The sequence below is a fragment of the Manis pentadactyla genome, chromosome 17, assembly GCF_030020395.1.
Source record: "Manis pentadactyla isolate mManPen7 chromosome 17, mManPen7.hap1, whole genome shotgun sequence".
Lineage (NCBI taxonomy): Eukaryota > Metazoa > Chordata > Mammalia > Pholidota > Manidae > Manis > Manis pentadactyla.
In genome coordinates this window covers 36,560,679-36,585,616 of record NC_080035.1, presented here as the reverse complement: position 1 = coordinate 36,585,616, position 24,938 = coordinate 36,560,679, and the positions used below count along the sequence as shown (strand labels likewise).

General features: G+C 33.7%; 1 protein-coding gene across 6 annotated transcripts in view; it reads right to left on the bottom strand.

Annotated features, from left to right (window-relative positions):
* Positions 1-668: 668 nt before the first annotated feature.
* Positions 669-24,938, bottom strand: part of UCHL3 (ubiquitin C-terminal hydrolase L3) — a 117,686-nt gene continuing 93,416 nt past the window's right edge. For 5 of the 6 annotated variants that reach the window (XM_036893810.2, XM_036893807.2, XM_036893808.2 and 2 more), the window contains 4 exons: positions 15,967-16,158; positions 11,700-11,775; positions 1,480-1,538; positions 669-887 (listed from right to left, as the gene is read on the bottom strand). In XM_036893810.2, the coding sequence (XP_036749705.2) occupies positions 804-887; positions 1,480-1,538; positions 11,700-11,775; positions 15,967-16,158 (411 nt within the window). In that variant the 3' untranslated portion in view covers positions 669-803. The remainder of the gene's footprint in view (positions 888-1,479; positions 1,539-11,699; positions 11,776-15,966; positions 16,159-24,938) is intronic. The other variant, XM_036893811.2, reaches the window with a different exon arrangement.

Genomic DNA, 24,938 nt, shown 5'->3' with positions numbered 1-24,938 from the left:
ATTCAACCAATACTCTCCCAAAAAGATATAGGACATTGCCATCACACCAACCCTGTCTGTTGACCCAGCTCTAAAAATACCCTTTCAATTTTCCACTGCCTTCCTCCTATCCTTTAAGATTTAACTGCAGCCCTTCCTTCTTCAAAACACACACCACATTCACACATATACCTCTGTATTCTGACTGTCTACTTTTTGCCACTGGGATCTCAATTTGAAAGCTACCTGCTCATAGTAGCCTTCTCTGATGATAAAATCCAAAGTACCCACTCAATCACTCTTGAACACAAATCTGACTTTAATTTCCTGCAAAGCATCTATCACTGGTCTGTATCTTATTAAGAACATATAAGCTCCAGGACTATGAACTGGTCAATAGTATTAACTGCTGTAACACCTGTACCTAGAACAGTATCTAGCTTGTTACAAGTAGATTTTCAACAAACGTTTGCTAAATAAATATGTTAACATAGATGATATACTAAATATTCATACTATGTAGGTGGGAATTGCACCTGTGTCCCAATATAAAAATCTCCCATGAAATTTAAAGAGAATAAGAAAGCTATTGCTAGTTGTCAAACAAAGTAGATAGATCCTTCACAAGAAAGAAAGGAAAGAACTGTGGTTTTAACTGGTGGCAAAAATAATATAAAACACAGATTAAGTCAAAGTTCAATTCACATAAAGTTTAATCAGTCAAGTTAATGAAAATATCAAAAATTTTGAGTTAGTGTATGGCAGCAGAAATTTCATTTTTGTTTCAAATAATACAATATTTGGTGTTTCCACTATTGAACAAGCTATGCTGCAGAAAGAGCAATTGCATTGAATCTCAGTTCATCAGGGTCACGTTCCATAAACTTCTTGCAAACTTCTATGGCATCCTATAGAAAAAAAATGTATAATATTTTTCAGTTTATAAACGTGTGTTCTACTTACAAGAGATAAATAAGTGTTTCATATTTTCCCAATTCATGCCAGTTTTATATGACATACTTCTTTTTCCAGATGAAAAATAAAGCATGGTTAGTGGCCTAATTTGCTTAGTACAAAGGTGTAAAATATAGTTCTTTAGAAACTATTTAGAAAGTTTCTCTAAAGAAACTTTAATTTGAAAGTTACATGTTTCATTAATTCTAAGATACAATTTTTTCCATAAATTTTAAAATCTCTAAAATCAGGATCAACATACATATATGATGGTGTCTTAGATTCAATGAAATATGGGATATGATGTGCAACTCTTTCATACTCTTGTCTTTCTCAAATTTGACACTTGTTAACACAAAAAGCTCTGAAAACCTCTTCATCAGCTGTAGATTTTTATCAGAAATTCAAAATTTTCTTTTTGAGTTTTCTCAAGGCAGCAAGGAAGCATTCAAACACAGAGAAAAATGGACACAAGAGATCTTTAGAGATGTTTTAAAGATAACAAGAACACTAATAACACTTCTTAGGGGCAGGTAAATTTGTTACCTCTAGTAAAGTTTCATCACTAGTTTCCCCATGGTTAATTGGAAATGGTTTCCGTCCATCTGTGGAAAAAAGACATATTGTATGTTTAGCTGTTTGTACAGGGTAATGTTCTGTGAACTTCCATTTTCCTCTTCCAGTAGTGAGGCAGAAGTTAAAAGATATTTAAAATATATATCCTAAAACTAATATTTTAAATGTGCTACCTATTGGTATTTTGTAAATTAAAAATAATTAGAACTTTGCTTCCATGTTTGGAAGCCTAAATTATTTTCACACACAGAATTATTAGAAATAAACATTGGCTTTAATTTCCTAAAAAGAATATGCAAAATTAATGCCAGTTTTAACTACAGTTTTTACCTTTAGAAATATGAAATTTTTCTTTCTTCACTTTAAAAGCTGAATCACAAGGCTCCTAAGCAAGACTGATATGTTTTTAACAAGGAAGGGAGCCACCATGAAGTTCATATACTACTATTGCTGTGTACCACCAAGGCAGCAGCCCAGAGCAACAATCTAAATAACCTAGGATTATTTTGCTTACCACCAAAAATAATTTAACAGAATTATGATCACTTTGAATAAACTACTGTTCTTTCAAATCAGTGAAAAAAATGAAGAAGTCCAGAATTATATAAACTCATGTTAACCCTAAGTTAACTGACACTCTGAATCTAAATCTATAATCTCAGACGTCTTATAAGTGACTTGGTCAATCCACAAAACCCAATCCCTTCTAAACATACAAATATGTTTGAATCTATATGCATACACACAGTGATAGACCTGGACTGATATACACTACTTTCAGAGAAAAATATGAGTATTAACCAAACAAACCAAAAGGCAAAATGGGATAATTACTAGATTGAAAGAAATTAAAAAGTTCAAAAGAAAAGTATATTAATTATGGCTCAGCTGAGAAGGGTCATAATAATATAAACAACTAAAAGGATACTGGGAGAACAGGAAAAAGGGAGTAGTAAGGAAAAATGGTGACAAAGGAAAGCTAAATCCTTATTGTCATTGGGGGAAGTCAAAAAATAATAAATACTTAGGCCACTTCTACCTGGAACCAGGTAGAAACAACTGGTTGTGGACTAGGCCTCCCACTGGAAGCAATCTTAAAACCAGGACAAAATATCTGAAACAGTTGTCTTTAGACACAGGGAAACAGGTCACCCACAGGTGAGCCTGACAGTAATACCAGCTTTCTGCCAGTGCAGGAACGGGGAACCTAAGCAGAGCAGAGAAGTCTCAATGAGAAGACTGAGAAAGAGAGCAGAGTTCAAGGAAAATGAGGCTCCTGGAATTTACACAGTAACAGAAAGACGGTGCCTACCCACTTTGGAGAGCTATTGTGTTCTATCTGGGCTGGGTCACGATCAGTGTGCCAGGTGGCAGCAGTGTGTCTGGGACTGAGTTTAGGTCAAGGAGACCAAGAGCTTGTTTATATACAAGGGGAATAGTTAAATTAGAAAATATATGAAGAATAATGGAGAACACTAGAATAAGCTGTATAGCATTAGATTACAATTGGAAGTATTGATATCAATGAATTTTTCTAATATATAGATAAGAAACAGATATAACTGTGTGCATGTATATTCATATTCATATATATGTGTGAGTATATTTATATAACATATTTCCTAGCTCTTTCCCTGAGAGAAGCAATGATATCTCAGTAGCAATGAGCATACCTAGCACATTTACCACTGAAAGGAACCAGAGTTCTATGGAGAAGTGGCTGAATGTAGGGCTGGGGCACAGAAAATAAAAGATGAGCCTAGACCATCTTGTTCCACTGCTGAGTTAGTAAGTGTTCAAAGAATGACAGGGACATATCAAAAGGAGAAAAGGGCCAACCTGGAAAGGGTTCCTTCAAGGCCAAGTCTGGGACAATTTGAGTATCAAAATATGTAATAATAGATTGTAATCTTTTGAGTAAAATATGAATTGATGAATCCATTCTGATATGAATGAATGACTTAAGGAATGTGGGAAGAAATAAAGCATCTAGTGTTGGAGGAGTTCTTAAAAAAAATCAGTTGGCAATCATTATGGTGATAACTCAGTCAAGAATCATCAATAGATGCTAAATTGATAGACTTACTGAGGAACTACATAGTCTTAAACTATCTCTGCATAAAATATTTATTCATTACTAATAATGAGTATGTAATATTATATTATATATTAATTTTATATTGGAGAAACAAAGCAGATACCTTCTAAATTAAGTACTAAAAGCGTAACTGGTAATGGGACAAATCAACATCCTATGCCTTCTGAAATGATGCATGAAAAAGGACAGAGCATTAGTTCTGTGGTGTACATGCCAAAAATGTTTAAATCATGAAGAAATATCAGACAACCCAAACTGAAGAATAATCTCAAAGTAACTGTACTTTATTCTTACGAATTAACATCAAAGACATAAGAGTCAAAAATAGATTTGAGGAACCATTGCAGATTATGAGACTAAGGAACATGATAATTTAATGTAACACATGATCTTGGATTGGATCCTGAACCTATAGAGGACATTAATGTGAAAACCAGCAAATCTGAAAAGACCTGTGGATTCAATGCTAATACTGAATCAATGTTAATTTCCTGATTTTTGTAGTTACATAGGAGAGTAGTCACTTCTTTTGAGGAAATACATACAGAAGCATTAAAAGATAAAGGGACATCATATCTACAACTTGTTTTCAAATGGTTTAGAGACTTTAACTGCAGCTGGGAAATTGAGTGAAGGGTTAAGGGAACTCTGTATATAATGTCAGAAATTATTACAAGAGTTTTAAATTATTTCAAAATTTAAAAAAATGTTTCAGAGTATTCCTCTGTCTTCAGGTAGACAATAAATTGTTAGATAACAGTTTCTAATCTGGTGGTTTAATCAGTTCTGAATTCACCTCCCAACCTCATTGCTCTAATTTATCCATAAATAGTATTACATCTGCTTAAAAATATGTACTTCTCCCCTTCTACATATGCCAGGAACTATATGAAGCTCTGAAAGAAAGGAAGGAGTGATAACAAAAAGACAAATAACTCAATCCTTTTCATTAATTAACTTCACAATTTAATACAGAATGAATACTATTAAACAGTACTATGGCCTTTTGTTAACTGTCCTGTACAAATTAGCTTATACCATGTCTATAGTCACATAGCCTTATTTTTCAAAATAAGGCTACTTTGATTTTTCTTCTTCTTAAAAACTGTATCCTGTTTTCTTAATCAATGTTTTCACTAACTCAATACTTTTCTCACTCAACATTCCTTTCAAATTTATTAGGAATCCATGTCAGTGTTGCTGCCGATTTCCCTTGCAGTGACTCAGCAACTGCCCATCTTCATTTGTTTTGTTCTTACTCCCGTTTTCTATGACATCTCAAAGATTATGGCTATTCTTTAGAACTCTGAAATTTAAAAATTCATTTAAAGAATGTAATCCTAAGGGTCAATGAATGGATAAAAAAACAAGACCCATCTGTATGCTGCCTCCAAGAGACTCACTTCAAACCCAAAGACTGAAAGTAAAGGGATGGAAAAAGATATTTCATGCAACTACCAGGAAGAAAAAAGCAGGAGTTGCAGTACTTGTATGAGACAAAATAGACTTCAAAACAAAGAAAGTAACAAGAGACAAAGAAGGACATTACATAATGATAAAGGGGTCAGTCCAACAAGAGGATTATTATCTCCCTCATAATAGATATTATTATAAGTATCTATGCACCCAACACAGAATCACCTACATATGTGAAACAAATACTAACAGAATGAAAGGGGGAAATAGAATGCAATACAGTCATTTTAGGAGACTTCAGCACACCACTCACTCCAAAGGACAGATCAACCAGGCAGAAAATAAGTAATAAAGAGACAGAGGCACTGAACAACCTATTAGAACAGATGGACCTAACAGACATCTACACAACATTTCATCCAAAAGCAACAGGATACACATTCTTCTCAAATGTACATGGAGCATTTTCAAGAATAGATCATATACTAGGCCACAAAAAGAAACTCAGTAAATTCAAAAAGAACCTCAGTAAATTGAAAAAAGATTGAAATTGTACCAAGCAGCTTCTCAGATCACAAAGGTATGAAATGAGAAATAAATTACACAAAGAAAATGAAAGAGCCCACAAACACATGGAGGCTTAGTAACATGCTCCTAAATAATCAATGGATCAATAACCAAATAAAAACAGAGACCAAGCAATATATGTAGACAAATGACAACAATAATTCAACCACACAAAATCTGTGGGACACAGCAAAGGCTGTGCGAAGAGGGAAATATATTGCAATACAGGCCTACCTCAGGAAAGAATAACAATCCCAAATGAACAGTCTAAACTCACAATTAATGAAACTAGAAAAGGAAGAACAAAATGAGGCTAAAAGTCTGTACAAGGAGGGACATAACAAAGATTGAAGCATAAATAAATAAAATTCAGAAGAATAAAACAATAGAATCAATGAAAGCAGGAGCTGGTTCTTAGAGAAAATAAACAAAATAGATAAACTTCTAACTAGACTTACCAAGAAAAAAAGAGAATCTACACACATAAACAGAATCAGAAATGAGAAAGGATAAATCACTACAGACACCATAGAAATACAAAGAATTATTAGAGAATACTATGAAAATCTATATGCTAACAAACTGGATAACCTAGAAGAAATGGAAAACTATCTAGAAAAATACAACCTTCCAAGGCTGACCCAGAAGAAACAGAAAATCTGAATAGACCAATTACCAGTGAAGAAATTGAATAGGTAATCAAAAAACTACCTAAGAACAAAAGCGCTTTACCAGATCATTTCACTGCTGAATTTTATCAAACATTTAGTGAAGACCTCATACCCATCCTCCTTAAAGTTTTCCAAAAAGTAGAAGAGGAGGGAATACTCCCAAACTCATTCTACGAGGCCAACATCACTCTAATACCAAAACCAGGCAAAGACACCACAAAAAAAGAAAATTGCAGACCAATATACCTGATGAACATAGAAGCAAAAATACTCAATAAAATATTAGCAAAACAAATTCAAAAATACATCAAAAAGATCATCCATCATGATCAAGTAGGATTCATCCCAGGGATACAAGGATGGTACAATATTCGAAAATTCATCAACATCACCCACTATATCAACAAAATGAAGGGCAAAAACCATGTGATCATCTTCATAGATGCTGAAAAAGCATTGGACAAAATTCAACATTCATTCATGATAAAAACTCAACAAAATAGTTATAGAGGACAAGTACCTCAACATAATAAAGGCCATATATAACAAACCCACAGCCAACATTATACTTAACAGCAGGAAGCTGAAAGCTTTTCCTTTGAGATTGGGAACAAGACAAGGATGCCTACTCTCCCCACTTTTATTCAACATAGTTCTGGAGATCCTAACCATGGCAAACAGACAAAACAAAGAAATAAAAGGCATCCAGATTGGCAAGGAAACTATCCCTGTTTGCAGATGACATGATACTGTACATAAAAATCCCTAAAGAATCCACTCCAAAACTACTAGAACTAATATCTGAATTCAGCAAAGTTGTGGGATACAAAATTAATACACAAAAATCTGTTGCATTGCTATACACTAATGATGAAGTAGCAGAAAGAGAAATCAGGAAAACAATTCCATTCACAATTGCATCAAAAAGAATAAAATACCTACAAATAAACCTAACCAAGGAAGTGAAAGACCTATACCCTGAAAACTATGGGACACTCTAAAGAGAAATTAAAGAGGACACAAAGAAATGGAATTTCATCCCATGCTCTTGGCTTGGAAGAATTAATATTGTCAAAATGGCCAACCTGCCTAAAGCAATCTACAGATTCAATGCAATCCCTATCAAAATACCTACAGCATTCTTCAATGAACTAGAGGAAATAGTTCTAACATTCATATGCAATGAAAAAAGAACCCAAATAACCAAAGCAATCCTGAGAAGGAAGAATAAAGCAGGGGGAATTACACTCCCTGACTTCAACCTCTACTATAAAGCCACAGTAATCAAGACAATTTGGTACCGGCACAAGAACAGACCCATAGACCAGTGGAACACAATAAAGAATCCAAATATAAACCCAAGCACATATGGTCAATTAATATACAATAAAGGAGCCATGGATATACAATGGGGAAATGACAGCCTCTTCAACAGCTGGTGTTCGCAAAACTGGACAGCTACATGTAAGAGAATGAAACTGGATTATTGTCTAACTCCATACACAAAAGTAAGCTCAAAATGGATCAAAGACCTGAATGTAAGTCTTGAAACAATAAAACTCTTAAAAAAATATATAGGCAAAAGTCTCTTGGACATAAACATGAGCAACTTCTTTATGAACATATCTTCCCAGGCAAGGGAAACAAAAGCAAAAATGAATAAGTGGCACTATATCAAACTAAAGAGCTTATGTACAGCAAAGGACACCATCAGTAGAACAAAAAGACATCCTACAGTATGGGAGAATATATTCTTAAATGACATATCTGATAAGGGGTCGACATCCAAATTATATAAAGAGCTCACACACCTCAACAAACAAAAAGCAAATAATCCAATTAAAAAATGGGCAGAGGAGCTGAACAGACACTTCTCCAAAGAATGAATTCAGATGGCCAACAGGCACATGAAAAGATGCTCCACATCATTAATCATCCCAGGACTGCAAATTAAAACCACAATGAGATATCACCTCACAGCAGTAAGGATCGCCACCATCCAAAAGACAAACAACAACAAATATGGGTGACGATGTAGAGAAAGGGGAATCCTCCTACACTGCTGGTGGGAATGTAAATTAGTTCAACCATTGTGGAAAGCAGTATGGAGGTTCCTCAAAAAGCTCAAAATAGAAATACCATTTGACCCAGGAATTCCACTCCTAGGAATTTACCCTAAGAATGCAGCAGCCCAGTTTGAAAAAGACAGATGCACCCCTACGTTTATCACAGCACTATTTACAATAGCCAAGAAATGGAAGCAACCTAAGTGTCCATCAGTAGATGAATGGATGAAGAAGATGTGGTACATATACACAATGGAATATTATTCATCCATAAGAAGAAAAAAAATCCTATCATTTGCAACAACATGGATGGAGCTAGAGGGTATTATGCTCAGTGAAATAAGCCAGGCAGAGAAAGACAAGTACCAAATGATTTCACTCATCTGTGGAGTATAAGAACAAAGCAAAAACTGAAGGAACAAAACAGAAAACCCAAAAAACCCAAGAATGGACTAACAGTTACCAAAGGGAAAGGGACTGGGGAGGATGGATGAGAAGGGAGGGCTAAGGGGAAAAATGGGGCATTAAAATTAGCACACATAAAGTAGCAGGGGGTGGAGGGACACGGGAAAGGCAGTATATACAGAGAAGACAAGTAATGACTCTATAGCATCTTACTATGTTTATGGACAGTGACTGTAATAGGGTATGTAGGGGAGACTTGATAATAGGGCAAGTCTAGTAACCATATGCTATTCAAGTAATTGTACATTAACGATATAAAAATAAAAAAATAAAAAATAAAAAGAATGTAATCCCATAAAAGGCTCTAATTTCCTGTCAGCTATATTGATCATTCTTCTTGCTAAAGAATACCTAAACCCAGTAAGACCTCAGTAGTTCTGCCTTTCTTTTCTGATGTTCTTAATTAAATCAATTTTAAAGTCATGTAGTGTTGATTTTGGCATGTAAAAAAGAGAACTACTCTTCCTACACAGCTTACCCTTGATCTGTGTCTTTCTTCTAACTGCCCTTTTAGCCTCTGAGCTCAGAAAGTGAGCTTAGCAGTCAAATTGAGTTTTTTAGTCAATTCTTACCTTCCCATTGCATTGAGATGATCAGATATTTTTTTCCTAAATATCTTTTAGATACTATTGTTTGTTGTAGAAATAAGTCTGTCATTCTGATAATCATTACACTTTTACAGTCTCTGGATATGAATAATAGCTATAACTTCTCTGGTCTTTCCTAAATATACTCTCTTGAAGCTAACAGAATGCATCTGGGAGGTTGTGGCACTCTCTTTACTTTCACCTCCACTATTTTCAGCAGTGGAGTTATTCTCCACTGCTCACAATTCAGATCAGAAATTCAGCTGTCAGCAAGCAATCAGGCTTCTGAAGTCCCCAATCACTATCTCTACATAGATTTTGTGGACTCCGTTAGCAAAGCTTATCTTCCCAGCTGCTCTGCAAGTCTTTTACAAACTCCTATAAAAAGGACTTCTTTTCATTTTAGTTTGCTTCCAAGTCAAATCACATACTATTGTAGAAAATACTCAGAGGTATACATTTCTATGAAACTATTTTCTTACCTTTTCTTATCCTGAGATAGAGATATTTCATTTTAATAAAGTATACAATTCTGTTGCCATATTCCAAACATAAAATACACCTCAATTTTATGGACCACATTTATAGTCACAATCTGAGTCCTTTCAGAACTCTGCTTCCTTTAAGATGTGGTGAATATATACAATGGACTATTACTAAGCCATAAGAATGAAAGCTTGTCATTTGTGACAACATGGTTGGACCCAGAGAGGGTATTATGCTAAGTGAAATAAGTCAGACAGAAAAGACAAATATGCTTTCACCTTGATGTGGAATCTAAAAAACAAAACAAATGAACAAACAAAAAAACGGAAATAGACTCATAAATACAAAGAACAAACTGAAGGGATGGGTGGGGAGATGGGTGAAATAGGTGAAGGGGATAAAAACATGTATACTTACATTATAAAACAGTCACAGGGATGAAAAGTACAACTCAGGGAACACAGTAAATAATATTTTAATAACTTTGTATGCTGACAGATGGTAACTGCACTCATTACAGTGAGCATTTCATAATATATACTATTGTCAAATCAGTATGTGGTATACCTGAAACTAATACACTATTGTATATCAACTATATTTCTGTAGGAAAAAGAAGAGGTACAAACTTCCAGTTTAAGTCACTGGGACGTACTGTACAGCATAGGGAAAATAATCAATAATATTCTAATAACCTTGTAGGTGACAGATGGTAACTAGACATTGTGAGAATCATTTTATAATGTGTAAAAATAGTGAATCACTATGAAGCACACTTAAAACTAATACTATATGTAATTATACTTCAATTAAAACAATTATCGCCCCAAAAATGAAAAGAACTCCTCTGCTTTTAATAAATCAAGGAAAATGAAAGTGGCAAGTTAACATATAGACAGCAAATGAGAAGAAAGATAATTAAAATTCATGGTATCTAGAAAGTGAAATGGACAATTATAAAAGAATTGTAAGAAGTTTCTCTGAATGTATCTATTTAAAATTATAAGGATTTCCTCCAAGACTCCCTGAAATAGTCTACCTATAATTAAACTTCTTAAAAAATAAGTGCAGGTATAGGCCAAAATACCAAATAATTTATTATGGGTACTTTGACACATGCCTTTAGGAATCACTGACAGAAAACATATGGACTCCTGGAAAGTCTTTTTAAAAATCAGATGTAATATAAAGAAAGAGCATAAAAACCTGAAAACCAGTAATAATCATTACTGTATACAAAGCCAGGCCTTATGAACATTGCATTATGTTGTAGTATCTAAACATAATATCAGGACATAGTATCTAAACATAGTCATCATATCTAAACTAGTATCAGGATCAACATGGTTCATCTAGATGTTGCACTAGATGTAGTTCATTACTATCTTGGATTTACTGAATTCTTCTAAAACACTTAGAGCAACTCATCTAATCTCACATTATTCTTCAGAGATTATTTCCCTACAACTATGAAAAAGAAACAATCTAGGTGTCTTAGAACTAGTATCAGGGTCAACATGGTTCATCTAGACGTTAATAATTTAGTAAAGACGATTGAAGTGATTTACAGGAGTCTCCAATAATGATTCTCACTTTCCTGCTTTCCTTAAAATGCAAAGGTGGTATGCAAAGATTCTTGAATTATAAATTGCTTGAACATCAAACAAAACTTGTTTTTTCTATTATGGAAAACTTTCGTTATTGCCAACTCAATGTTATAGGGCAACTGATTAAATTAGCAAACATGAATAAATATTGGCATCCTGTTAATCATAAATAGAGACCTTCCCATTTACTATTACCCTGACCCGGAATAAAGTAAAACAGTTCTTACCTAATTCATAGAGATGCCCATCTACATGAACTAATGCAATAAAATGAAGATCTACTTTTTCATCTATACTTGGTGCCTGGAATAGGAGGGAAAAATATATATTGTATGTTAGTAATCAAACAAAGCAATGCAGTACGTATAAACAGAAACAAATAATATGAAATGACATGAGAGAACATTTATCCAATATAATGCAAGACACAATCTTTGATATGGTGGACAAAGAGTGAACATGACTACATTTATGGCAATGTGCTCACCCATCGACAAGTAAAACATGGACTAAAAGCACATCTTTCTTAATCCTCAACCGATCTAAAAACCTTGTCTTGCTCCCCTTGGGACCCCCCAGTGCCTAGTTCATAGTAGAGTAAAAATGAATACTTGTTGAATGGAATGAATGCATGAACTGATTTCTCTAATTTTTGAAATCTGAAATAAGAAAGTTTCTAAAAATTTAATAGTATAATCAGGGTTAAAGAAACTCTAAGTCAAGAAAGTCACTTCTCTTAATGGGATAAACTTGATAATCTTTTTTGAACAATGCAATATAAACAGTCTTAGAATAAAATTAGTATCATTATTGACCCTAGATTCAAAAAAGTTAAAAATGAACACATGAAGGAAGGTAGACCAAAAGAGTAATGGCGGGGGAGGAGGAGAAGAGTAAAATAAAATACAAGTAACTATAGCCTATGATTTTTATCTTGCTTTCTTAGTGAACTCCTTGAAACCACACGTAGGTTTTTATAGCTTAACAAATTCAATTTTCATGAGCAATATCTGCTGCATTTCTTAGACATTTGAATAACTTATGCAAAGTCAATACATGATTAACTGGCACTATGATCTGTACCTACAGGGGCAACACTAATATGGGGAACTATACATCAAATCTAAATGGTTTGGTATGAAATACAATCACTGTTAAATGCAAGGACAAATTTTAAAGATAAAATTTTAAAGAGGCATAATCAAATTATGTCTCACATCATTTAACATCCTGTAACATGATAATATCTTACTTCTGAAATTTACACATTTTTCACCCTCATGTTAATTATACTTCAAGTAGTTGTAGTATGAAGTTTTCAGATGCAGAAATTGAAAGATAATAGAATAAACATTACTATCTTGGATTTAGTGAAAGCTTATAAATAGAGTGACTCATCTAATCTCAAATTATACTTCAGAAATTATTTCCTTCCAATTACAAAAGAGAGAAGAGAACCTCATCATAAACTGAGGTGGCAAACTAGCTCTTCCTAACTTCGATTTAGAACTAAAGAATTCTACAGTTGCTATTCTTATTCTTGGCAAAGTTATCCAGTTCACTGTTACTCCAACAGTAGACTTTTGTCTCCGACAGCCCCATCCTGTGGTGACCCCTCCAAGAACAGGAAACGGCCCCTAGGTTTTAAGGGGGTCCATTCTACCTTTGGAAGTTTTGTTTATAGTTATCTCTCCTTCTGAGGCTAAAATATGTCTCCCAGTATTTTTCCACCATCTGAGAAAGTCTAATCCTTCTTGAACATGATACTTCTCAAATGATGAAAGACAGTGATAATGAGTTTTCTTACTTTGCTGGTCAAAGAATCAAAATATATTAGTGACTACTCAATCTAATACCCTCATCCTACCAATGACCTGAAGAGAATCCAACTTTTCAAGCCTAAACCTAGGCAATTCTACAAACTACCAATTCAATTTTATAACAAACTAATGGAAAGATTTCTTTATCAAGTTAAGAAAGTCTTGTTTTACTCATTTTAAGACAATTCTCCAAGATATTAAGTACTTTAAATCTTTTGAGCTACAAGGCTTTCAAAATTATTTTAATATTCTCTTAAGAGTAATACATCTTGTAGCTTCTATTATTCATATTCTGTCAGTAAATGCAACCATACTAGAACCAAAAGTAGTACAATTGGAGTCGGAGACCTGAAAATGCACCCAACCCCTGGGAGCACTGAGTTTCTCATCCACTTTGAAGTTTAAATGAAATGCATGAAAGTACATTGTAAACTGTTAGGTGCTATATAAACATTACGTATAATTACAAGATTAATACTGCATTATCACAAATGTAAGAAATCACTAAATCTAGTGACTCAAAATTATGAATCATTGTACCTTTTATCCAAAAGTGCATATTAAAAATACAAAACTCTAAAGAGGGTATGAAAAGCCTTCAAACTACTATAAAAAGATAAGTAAGCTCTAAACTTCCAAGTCTCCCACAAAACCTTAGGACCTATTAGGAGTGTTTCCATTGGTCAATTAGTCTGACAGTCTGAAATCTGCAATTATTCAACTGCTTAAAAATTATTCCACTAAAAAGGCAAAAACCAGAAGATATAGATTGGATCATTTTTGCCTACCTTTTTACATACTATTTCTTAAAAAGTCCCCTAATTTATAATATATCACTTATTATCTCAAAAAATTAAGGTGATATAACAAATTGATTAGAGAGAAATTAATTAAACACTAAATATAAATTTCAAATCATAAAAAATAAGCTTAAATGTAATTTATAATTGTATGGCACTTAATATTTAACAGGCACTCTTCTAACTGCTTTAAAAATGTATTGACCAATTAAGCATCATAAAAACCAGATAAGGTAGGTAGCAAGTATAGTTATACTCATTTTACTCTCAAGAAAACTGAAGCACAGGACATTAAGTAACATTAAGTAACTCTAGGTCACACAGCTAGTAAGTAATAGAATCTACTTTCACACCTAGGCAGTGTGGCTCTAGAATGTTATTAACCACTATGCTCTGAAAATATTTAGAAAGGTACACAACAGCAATGGAATTACTATGGAGCAAAGATCGACATTATGTAAAAACATAAAACTAGAAATGCCAATTTTTATGACATGTTCACTTCTATTTAGAGCATTTTTAAGTACAAAGTAATGTATTAAAATTCAGAATCAATTGTGCCCATCAGAATTTGCAAAATTAGGGTGAGTCTGATCAGCTAATTCATCTTGTATCTCCTACTGTGGCAAACAGTGTATGGCACAGTAGGGAAGCAACAAATATTAAATGGATAAATGAATCAAAATGACAAATGTGTGTTGTGACCCAATGAGGATAATGAAATAGACACACCAGTTTGTTGATACTCAACACAAGTGGAAAGGCTATTCTGATGATCATAATGACACTTGGTAGAAACAGATGTTTAAGGAAAAGTGCCAAGACACCACTTCATAGTTTGAGTATAGCCCTAGAAGAATAAATAAGGGGAAGGAAGGATGTTTCACACCAACTTTTAATTTTTTTAAACACTAAGTGTATGTGTAATCAGACTTTCTCTGGCTTGAAAAGTCATGATGATTTATAGAAGTGTCAAGTTTCTTATAAATGTATGGCAAACACCACATCTTTCAAATACAGCATTTCTAGGTAGGCTCTGCTAAACCACAGGCATTGACATTAATAGGCTAAAACATCAAAAAGAAAAGAGTTGAATTTGCCTAACTCTGCAGTTTATTTCCATTATGAATATTATTAGAATTCCATCATCAACCTCAAATTTTAAGATAATTAGCAAGATTACAAGAACAAATGTACTTTTTTAATAGTTTGCTAATATTATCAACCTAAGAAGGAGAAATCATAAAATTTGTGGGAACCCTACAGTCACAAGGAGAAAATCTTCACCTCCTTCTTGGAGAAGATCTGGAGAAACTGAATAGGCGGGGAAGATTGGATCAAGATTAAACCAAGTACCTGAGCCACCTCAGGGAATAAAATAGTTCAGATGAAACACCCTACACCACGAAGGATCAGATTAAGGATAGAGTAAGTAAAGTGACCCCAGGACATGACAAGAGACTAAAGTCATGTTCAGAAACATGAAAAAAAATAAAGTAAAAGATGGCAAAGAACTCAGAAGGCACACAGCATTTGTTGACTAGAGTCAACTAAATGAAATCAGAATGATGAAGGGTAAGAGAATACATATTCACTTTAACAACTGACATGAACTTAAACATCACCATGAATGTCAATCAGCACCCTTCTGTTGACAGGATATGGAGGGGAGAGATGGATGTTCACCAAGGCACTGGTGGAAGTCAAGCCAGACTGCAAAGCATTGAGATATGTTTGCAGTCTTATTGGGGGAGAAAAAGCTAATGGTTGAGTGAACCAAGAGAAAAGCACTTTGAAGACTGAAGAAGTTTAAGGAAACAAAAATAGACTGCCCTTGTCACTGGAAGAAGAGATGGGAGATTGACTACACTTACAACAGAATGGAGACCCAAAGATGGTAGGCGTAAGAAGGGTCGCCAGCGACGAAGACGGAGAGATGGACTGGTAGCCTTTGCAGGGCCTACATGGTTACGTTTGACCCAGGGCAGGGATGCATGGTGACACAATGATGAGGCCTTCGTTCTGCAGTGGCTAGAATGAGGCTGTGATGAGGATGGCGAGGAGGACTACATAATTAAAAAAGAGAACACTTTACTTAGACCACGTTACTGAGTGATCAGTTATTCTTAAAAGCAACGGATGGTCATACTTGTATTTATATGGTTTAGTATTTTTAATCAATCATCATCTAGAAAAGAATCATATATGAATATTGGTTAAAAGTGGGTAAAGTGGAAATATATAACCAAGGTATCAGGTTCTGTAAGTATACATCTAAAATATTTACATATCCTCATTTCTATAGCACATACTCATGGTATTGATTATTTAAAAGTCACTAAAATGGAATTACAATTTTTAAAAAATTGTTTTTTTAAAAAAAAGGTACACACAAAACATGTTACACATACAAAACACACAAAGAATAATGTATAGAAGAAAACTGTGTGGTGATAGGCACAGGTAAAAAGAATTCGTTGGAGGGAATAAGCTCAAAAGGGGAAAAAAATCCCTTAAACCTCTTTGAAGCTGATGACCTGCATAAACTATCCTCTTACTTACGCTGAAGTTAAAATATGTATCACTTATTTTGTGCCAGGCACTCATTTAAGCACTTTATATGTATCAATTCATTTAATCTCTCAGTAACCCATTAGGTAAGTATTGGAATTATTCCCATTTTACAAATGAGTAATCAGAGCACGTAGGGGTTAAGTAACACAACCAAGGTCAAACTGCCAGCAAGTAGCTGGGTGAAGGTTCAAACACGGGAAATCTGGTTCTAGAATCCAATTATCTTAATCACTATGATGTACAGACTAAGTGGGCAAGAGAAAGATTTTAATGCTGATTTATTAGACCAGATTCTAATGGAGAGAGGAATAATCCTCTTAAAATTGAGATATTGTGAGTCACCCTTTCAAACACTATTATACCACAAAAGCTGAATCTGGCCCAACAATTTACCACAAAATGCATATGCTTACAATAACTAACTTATTAATTGTAACCCAATTTTGTGATTGTCACCTCCAATAAATGACAATATGACACAGAAAAATTAACTTAAAGCAGTATAAAAAATTATAATCACTTATAACCAAATTGAGAACCTCTAAGAGTAGTGATTTAAGCCCTTTCTTAGTGATAATGGATTTCACTAACCATGATCTATTCTTTTTAGAAAAATTAAGAGATTTTTCCCTGAATGATTTCTAAGACTCTTTCAACCCTTAAAATTCTATGATTCTTAGTATTTTAGAACTATGTAAACAATGCACTAACCAAAAATAAAGCTATGATTGTGGTAAGACTTAAAAAAAAATGTTTATGAACACTTCAGCTCCTCATAATAAGAATCAATCAGAAATACATAATTCAATCCTCACTTGGCTCCAAATGGGAACAAAGATGCATATATGATAAAGTGTCTGCTCTCTGCAAACACAGTCTAATGAGAAGTTTATCATATTCAATCTGATAACATTTAAATAAGAGAAAGAGAGAGAAGGGAAAAATGAGGAAGAGGAATATGGATGAAGAGGAGAAAGAAATGGAGTACAGAAGAGAGGGAGGGAGAGGTGACTAACGAGCAGTGGAGAAAACAGAAACCTTTTAAGAAAGAATCTGGGGAAGGAGAAATTACTAAACCATAACTAGAACTGAAGGCATACAGAATGTGTAATTTGGGCAGCAAAATGGGAAAGGTATCCTGACAAAGAATTCAGTGTGAGAAAAAGAACAGAAATAGGAACAATGAGGACATGTTCAGAGGACAAGACTACCAGGTCCAGGATTTTATTTTACCCTTTTAATCTAAAAACTTAGCCTGTCACTTTTTCATGGATGGTGGGAAAAGACATGAGACTCCTGGATTGGAGGAAAAGGACTTTATGCATAGCACAGCATGGAGTATGGTCATCATATGTCTGTGAACTCACATGAGGGCAACAGCGAGGGCCCAGATGGATGGTTCCACACCCAGTGAGCTACATTACAGGAGCGTAACGTGAAGCTTGGGCAAATGAATGTTCTACAGTAAGCAGTAAGCCAACTACTCTTTGTTCTGGAGGCAGACTACCTCATCCCTCAAGGCTTCTTACTGTAAGAAAAGCAATTTCCAACTTCAAGTATGATGGCCTTCTTTTGCCATTTTTGAGGAAACTTTTACAAATGGTTTTTAAGAAATAATTTCAAATTTATAAAAAGTAACAAACAAAATAGGAAACACTGAGATCTGCCTATGACATTTTACTATTTACTTTATCATCTGTACTTGTATTCTGAACATAATTTTTTTCCTGAACCACTTGACGCTAAGTTATATATATCACGGTCCTTAACCCCCAAATATTTCAGTATTTCCTATGACTAACAATTATCTAACATAATAATAGCAGTGTTATCACCTTCATAACTTGATATATACATTGATAAAGTATTTTGTTTAATCTTCCATCCATATTTTAATTTTATCAGTTGTCACTTCCTTTATAGCATTTTCCAACAGGATCTAATTTAGAAGCAGGTATTAAATTTACTTAATTTCTCACTTCGGTATCCTTTAACATGGAATATTTCCAAAATTCTTTGTCTTTTATGATGTTAGTGTTTTAAACACAGACCCATTCTCCCATTTTTTGATAAACAATTATTTTCTATATAAAAAAATCATACTATGAATACATACATTTTCCTTTCTTCCTTTAGCCCATATGCCCTTTCTTTCTTGTGCCTTACTTCACTGGCTAGGACCTCTAGGACAATAATAAATTCCCTGATTTCTGCTTTCATCTTTGTTGTTTCTTCCTTCTGCTTATTTTGGGTTTAATTTGCTCTTCTTTAGCTACCTTAAGGTAGAAACTTGGATCACGACTTGAAGCCTTTCTTCTTTTCTACTATAAGCATTTAATACTATAGATTATTCTCTAACCCGATTTTCCTTTTCTACTATAAGCAGTTAATGTTAGTTTTCTCTCTAATCTGTCTTAGTCACAACCTGTGAATTCTGATATATTTTTTATTTTCATTCAATTCAAAATGTTTTTTAATTTCCTCTTTTATCCATATGCTGTGAAGTGTGTTAATTTCTAAATATATGATGATTTTCCAGATTTTTTTTTCTGTTATTGATTTCTAATTCAATTCCATTATGGCTAGAAAATATTCTTTGTGGCTAGAAAATATTCTTTGTGTGATTTAAATTTCTTAAAATTTTGTTAAGGTTTATTTCCTGACCCAGAATGTGGTCCATCCTGGTGAATGTCCCACGTGCACTTGAAAAAAATGTATATTCAGCTGTTGTTGGATGAAGTGATCCATAATGTTATTAGGCCAAGTTATTTGACAACGACCATGTTGTTCAGGTCTATGTACTTACTAATTGTGTGTGTCTGCTTGCCCTGCCAATTACTGAGAGCACTGTTGAAATAGTCAACTATAATTGTGGAATTGTTAATTTCTCCCTTGAATTTTCAGTGCTTTATCTCATACATTTAAAGGTTTTGTCTTTAGCTGCACTCAGAAACCTTTGTATGTTACGCCTTCTTGGTGAATTGATCTCTTTATCCTTAGGTAATGTCCATCTTTATCACCAGTAATATTCCTTGTTTGGAAGTCTACTTCACCTGATTTTAACATAGCTACTCCAGCTTTCTCTTCATGAGTGTTTTCATTATATATCTTCTCCCATTCTTTCAATTTTAATCTTTCTGTCATATTTAAAGTGGCTTTCTTGTAGAAACATACACTTGAATTTTGCCTTTTTATCAATATGATAATCATTCTTTCACTTTGTGTGTTTATACTTACACCATTTAAATTGTAATACTTTCAGGTAATTACTGATATGATTTAAATTAAAATCTATGATCTTGTCCTCTATTTTTCTATCTGTTCTTTGTTCTTTTTCTTTCTTGGGTTATTTTATGATTCCGTCTTAAATGTACTATCGCCTTACTGTTTATACCTCTTTATATCTTTTTTCAGTAATTGCCCTCAGGTTTACAATATTTATCTTTATTCACAGCTACCTTCAAATGATATTATACATACCATATGGAGTGTAAGAACCTTACAGCAGTATTCCAATTTCTTCTTCCCATCCTTTCTGCTACTGTCATTATTTTATTTTTAGGCATGTGATAAATTTATAATACATGGTTGTTTTTTTTTACTTAGACCATTATCTTTTAGAGCAATTTTTAAAAAGAACAAAATTTATTTTATATTTACCTTCATGTTTCATTTCCAGCACTCTCCAATGCTTTGTATAGTTCCAAGGTGTAGTGCACTTAAGCTGGTAATGAATTCTCTCAGTTTTGTCTCAAAGTCTTTATTTCTTCTTTATTTTTGAAAGGTATTTTTATTCCACTGCATTCATTCAGCACTTAAAAAATATCAGTTCATTGCGTTCTGCCTTGTGTAATTTCTGAAGAGAATCTACTATAATTCTTACCTTTGTTCTTCTGTATCTCATGTATCTTTTTTCCTCTGGCTGTTTTGAACACTTTCTACTTATCTTTAGTTTTCTGCAGACTGACTATTATGTATCTCAGTGTGTATAAGTGTTTGGGTTTTTTTTTTGGGAGAGTAGAGGGTGCTTATCCTACCAAGTGTTCTCTGAAATTCTTGAAGTTATAGTTTAATGTTTTAAATTATATTTTTGAGAAGTTAGCCATAAAGTCTTCAAGTATTTTTTCTGTCCCGTTCCCTCTCTTCACCCCCACCTCTCTCTTTTCCTTGCGGGATTCTACTTTCATGTATTAGATCACTTGAAATTGCCTCCAGCTCTTGGAAGCTCTGGGGTCCCTCCCCGAACACACACAGTATTTTATTTTTGTGGTTCAATTTGGGTAATTTCTAAGTGATTTACCTTCACATTCACTGGTTCTTTCCTCAACTGTGTTTAGTCTACTGACTGGTGAACCCATTAAAGGTATTCTTCCTCTCTGGTACTATGCTTCTCATTGCTAGCATTTCCACTTGATTCTTTCTTATTGTTTCCAACTCTCTGCTGATATTCCTCATTTGTTGGTACATGTTGTCTGCCTTTCCCATTTGAGCCTTTAACATATTAATCATAGTTATTTTAAACTGCATTTGATAGTTTCAACATTTGGAACATATCTGAGCTGATTCTGTTGACTGTTTTGTCTTGTGACAGCATGTTGTTATTTTCTTAATTTCTTCTTTGTCTTGTAATTATTAGTCAAAAGCCACACATCTTGGGTGGGCACACAGAGACTGAGGTAAATAATATTTATGCCAAGAATGGGCATGTCTAGTCTTCTGCAAGGTTTTTAGTGGGTGGAGTTGAATCAATCTAGTCAGTGTTGAGCTGTTTGGGTTTTATTTTTGCTATGGTTACCCACAGGAACCCATGGCTTAAAATTTGTCTAGCATCACTTTGTGCTTAGAGGAGGAGATGGGTTGCTGGATACTTTTTTTTCAACGTTCTTGTTCCACCCAAAGCTTTAGGCTTTTACACAGAACCTATGCTTCAGACAAGGTCTCTCCCCTTGTTTTTGACCCCCTCACCCCGCAACTTTGGACATTGTTTATTAGTGCTTACTGATCTAATGGCAGGTGTTAGGAAGGTGGAGGCATTCTTTAATGTTCTGGTTCAGCCTCCATCACAGTAGGCTGTTTGTTCCTGGATATCAAGGAGCAGACTTTCTAAGGTATCTTTCCATTCTCCAGTGATTTCTCTTTATAGGAGCTTCCTGCTCCTCCACCAAAAGGTTGGTTTTATCTGTTCCCTTCCCTAGGGAAGGTTTTCTGTCCCAGTACATTTAGGTCTTGTTCTATAGGGGAAAAGAATCCAGGCTTGCTGTGTCTCCCATAGTAGAAGTTGCTTCCTTTTCCCAGGACTGCACTTTAGGGCTCTTTCCAGCCCTGTCCCAGTTTGTCTCATAAGCATCCAGTGAAGTCTGTGAAACAGATGTGAGCTCCCCTTCTGGGGTTGCTTACAGGGATGTTATAGTCTCACACCAGCCTACACGTGGCCTTTAGCAATTTGTTAAAATTTTTTAGCATTCAGTTTTTTATGAAAAGGGATCATTCTCTTCATCATGTTTTTTTCATCATCCATATATCCTGGGCATCTGTTCACCTCAGCAAGTATATGTGTACATCATCTTTCATGGGAACATATCATTCCTTAAATAGATGTACCATAAATACATTATTGCATGTTTAGGTATTTCTAGTTTTCTACAATTATAAACTATGCTATAATGAACATGTTCACAAAAGTATCCTTATATGTTCATTAGTGAACAATAATAATAGCTAACATTGAGTACTTACTGTTGTATACCAGACATTCTAAACTATGGATGGTACAGACCCTCACAATAACCCTGTAAGTCAAAAATGATCATTTCTATTTGAAGATGAAGATATAATTTCTGCCCAAACACCATCTAATTATCTATGGGTGATTTTAGCTCTCTTTTTACTAATTATGTTTTCCAATATAAACTTATTTATGAGGAAGGAATGGAAGACGGATGACAAATTCAAAAATACATCCTGCTGAATGTGTTCCACACATGTATGTGTGTTATATGTGTGTATGCTTATATCTGGCTAAAGTCCTACAACATAAAAAATAGGATGGTATATTATGACTGCTTTACTAATAAAGTCCTTGTAAGACAAGAAAGCTTTTATCTACTATTTTATTGCCCAAGTGCCAGCTTACTAAGTATTGTAAGTAAATGAATATGTTGAGATATTAAACATTAGAAGCAATGATTCCCAATGTTTACTCTAGTCCTATTTATTTCTACCTGCTAATGCTAAATAAACACAATATATACATATTTTTCTCTAACTGCACAATGAAAAAAAATTTAGTTCATAATGCACACATGCAGTATACATTATGTATGTTTTCACTTCCCATGAAAGTTGGTAATTCAGGAAAAGACTTTTGAGTAATATCATTTCAAGGGATAAAAAGATTTTGATATTAAGTGCTATTATGGAATTTAAAAATTCCTAAGCTTTCTTCTTAGAATTATGAAGACTAAAGACATATCAACTTTAAAATTTTCATACTAGCTGTCACTGCAATTGCTCAAGTTACTAAGTTAGCCTTGCTTTCAAATATAAAAATTTAAACTGTGAGCTGAATCTTGAGAGTAAATATTCAATTTTCAGTCTTCCAAACTAATTGGAAAAGATCAAATATCTATAATTTATTCTTGAGTTTTTCAGAAAGGTCTTAATTAAGAGCTCACTTTCTAGACTATGTGAATAAAGAACTCACTTTGTTCTTTATTGTAGTAGAAGTTGCTTCCTTTCCCAGGCCTACACTTAAGGTCTCTTTCCAGTCTTGTCCCGGTTTATCTCATGTTGTTCAGTTCTGATATAGGAATATAAAACTGCTATAAATTATGTATTTCATTAAAATTAATAATAAAATCTGTTGACTGTGTGGGTATTGCAACAATATAATGTGACTTGGCATACGCCATTTTACATGTAATATAAACCTATCTTTTTGTTACAGTTTGGAAAGACCTACAATAGGCTTTTCAGAATCCTATGAATTTAAAGCAGATTCAATGTTTTGTTCTTCAGAAAGAACTCTTAGGAATTTAATAAACTATTTTTGCATGAAGGAATTAAGTTTAGACCTTTATTTTAAGGGATTTTCAAGCATTTTGATTCTGACTTAAATTCTCTCGGTTAAAAAAAATACAAAGAGTTTACTTTTCCATTAAGAAATAAAATATTTGATAGGTTATCCTAAGTGCTTAAATCTAAATTATTCTAAAATGCTGAAATACAGCAAGTAGATTTTGGCTTATACCCAAAATACTTTCTCATCTAAATAGGCATCTTCTTAAGAAAAATATTATTATAACCATGTAATTTCCTGAACATGAAGGGATCATTAGCTGGTAGATACTTAAAATAATTACTGTTTTCCAAAGTATACAACATGATTACCAAAATAATGTGGTGGTTGGTTTACGGATAAAATTTTATGTTTAATATAAGGAAAAAAATCTACTACTGACTAAGAGCTAATTTAGATATACGGGCCACAAAGAATAAGTATGTATTCAGCACAACTCTGCGTGGTCATTTGTAACTCATTAAATATTTGCATTAAATTATTAGCTTTGTGCAACTTTGTTTTTAGGACAAAAACAAAAATTTTAATTTAAAAAAATCACTTTCTCTATTTTTCTTTGTTTTAGCAATTTTGATTCACTGATATATTTTGTTGCCTTAAGACTATGGGCAGTACTTACTAGCTTTATGAGTTTGGACAAGTTAGGAACTAAGTTCTTAGTCTTCCCATCTGTAAAATGGAGTAATAATATCTACCTTAAGGAACTGAGAGGATTAGAGTAGGATACATACATCATTTAGTATAATGCCTATCACATAAGATGCATTTGGTAAATGATAACCATCATTAAAATAAGATGGTAAACATGGTTTCAAGAGCAGTGAGAATTAAGGAAATGAGAATACTTGGATGTTGACAAGCACTTCAATTTCCAACAAATTCACCCATAAATGCCACTTAATAGTAGCCAAGATTTCCTTGATTGGCACTGTAGCACCCAAAAATGATGCCCAATGTCCAGGAATTCCAGTCATTGCATGGTGAGGATCATTTGGGTTGAATGCCTACAATATTTACTAGAGGACAATGTGTACTTTCTTCACAGCACCTTCTTCCCTTCATGGTAGAAATGGGAAAAAAAATATTGAAAAGAATGAAATTCAACCTTTTAAAAGAATTCTAGCTCCTCATTACTTGATCATTAGAAATCATGATTCCTCTTACTGATGTAAGCCAAATCAGGCTGATAAAATA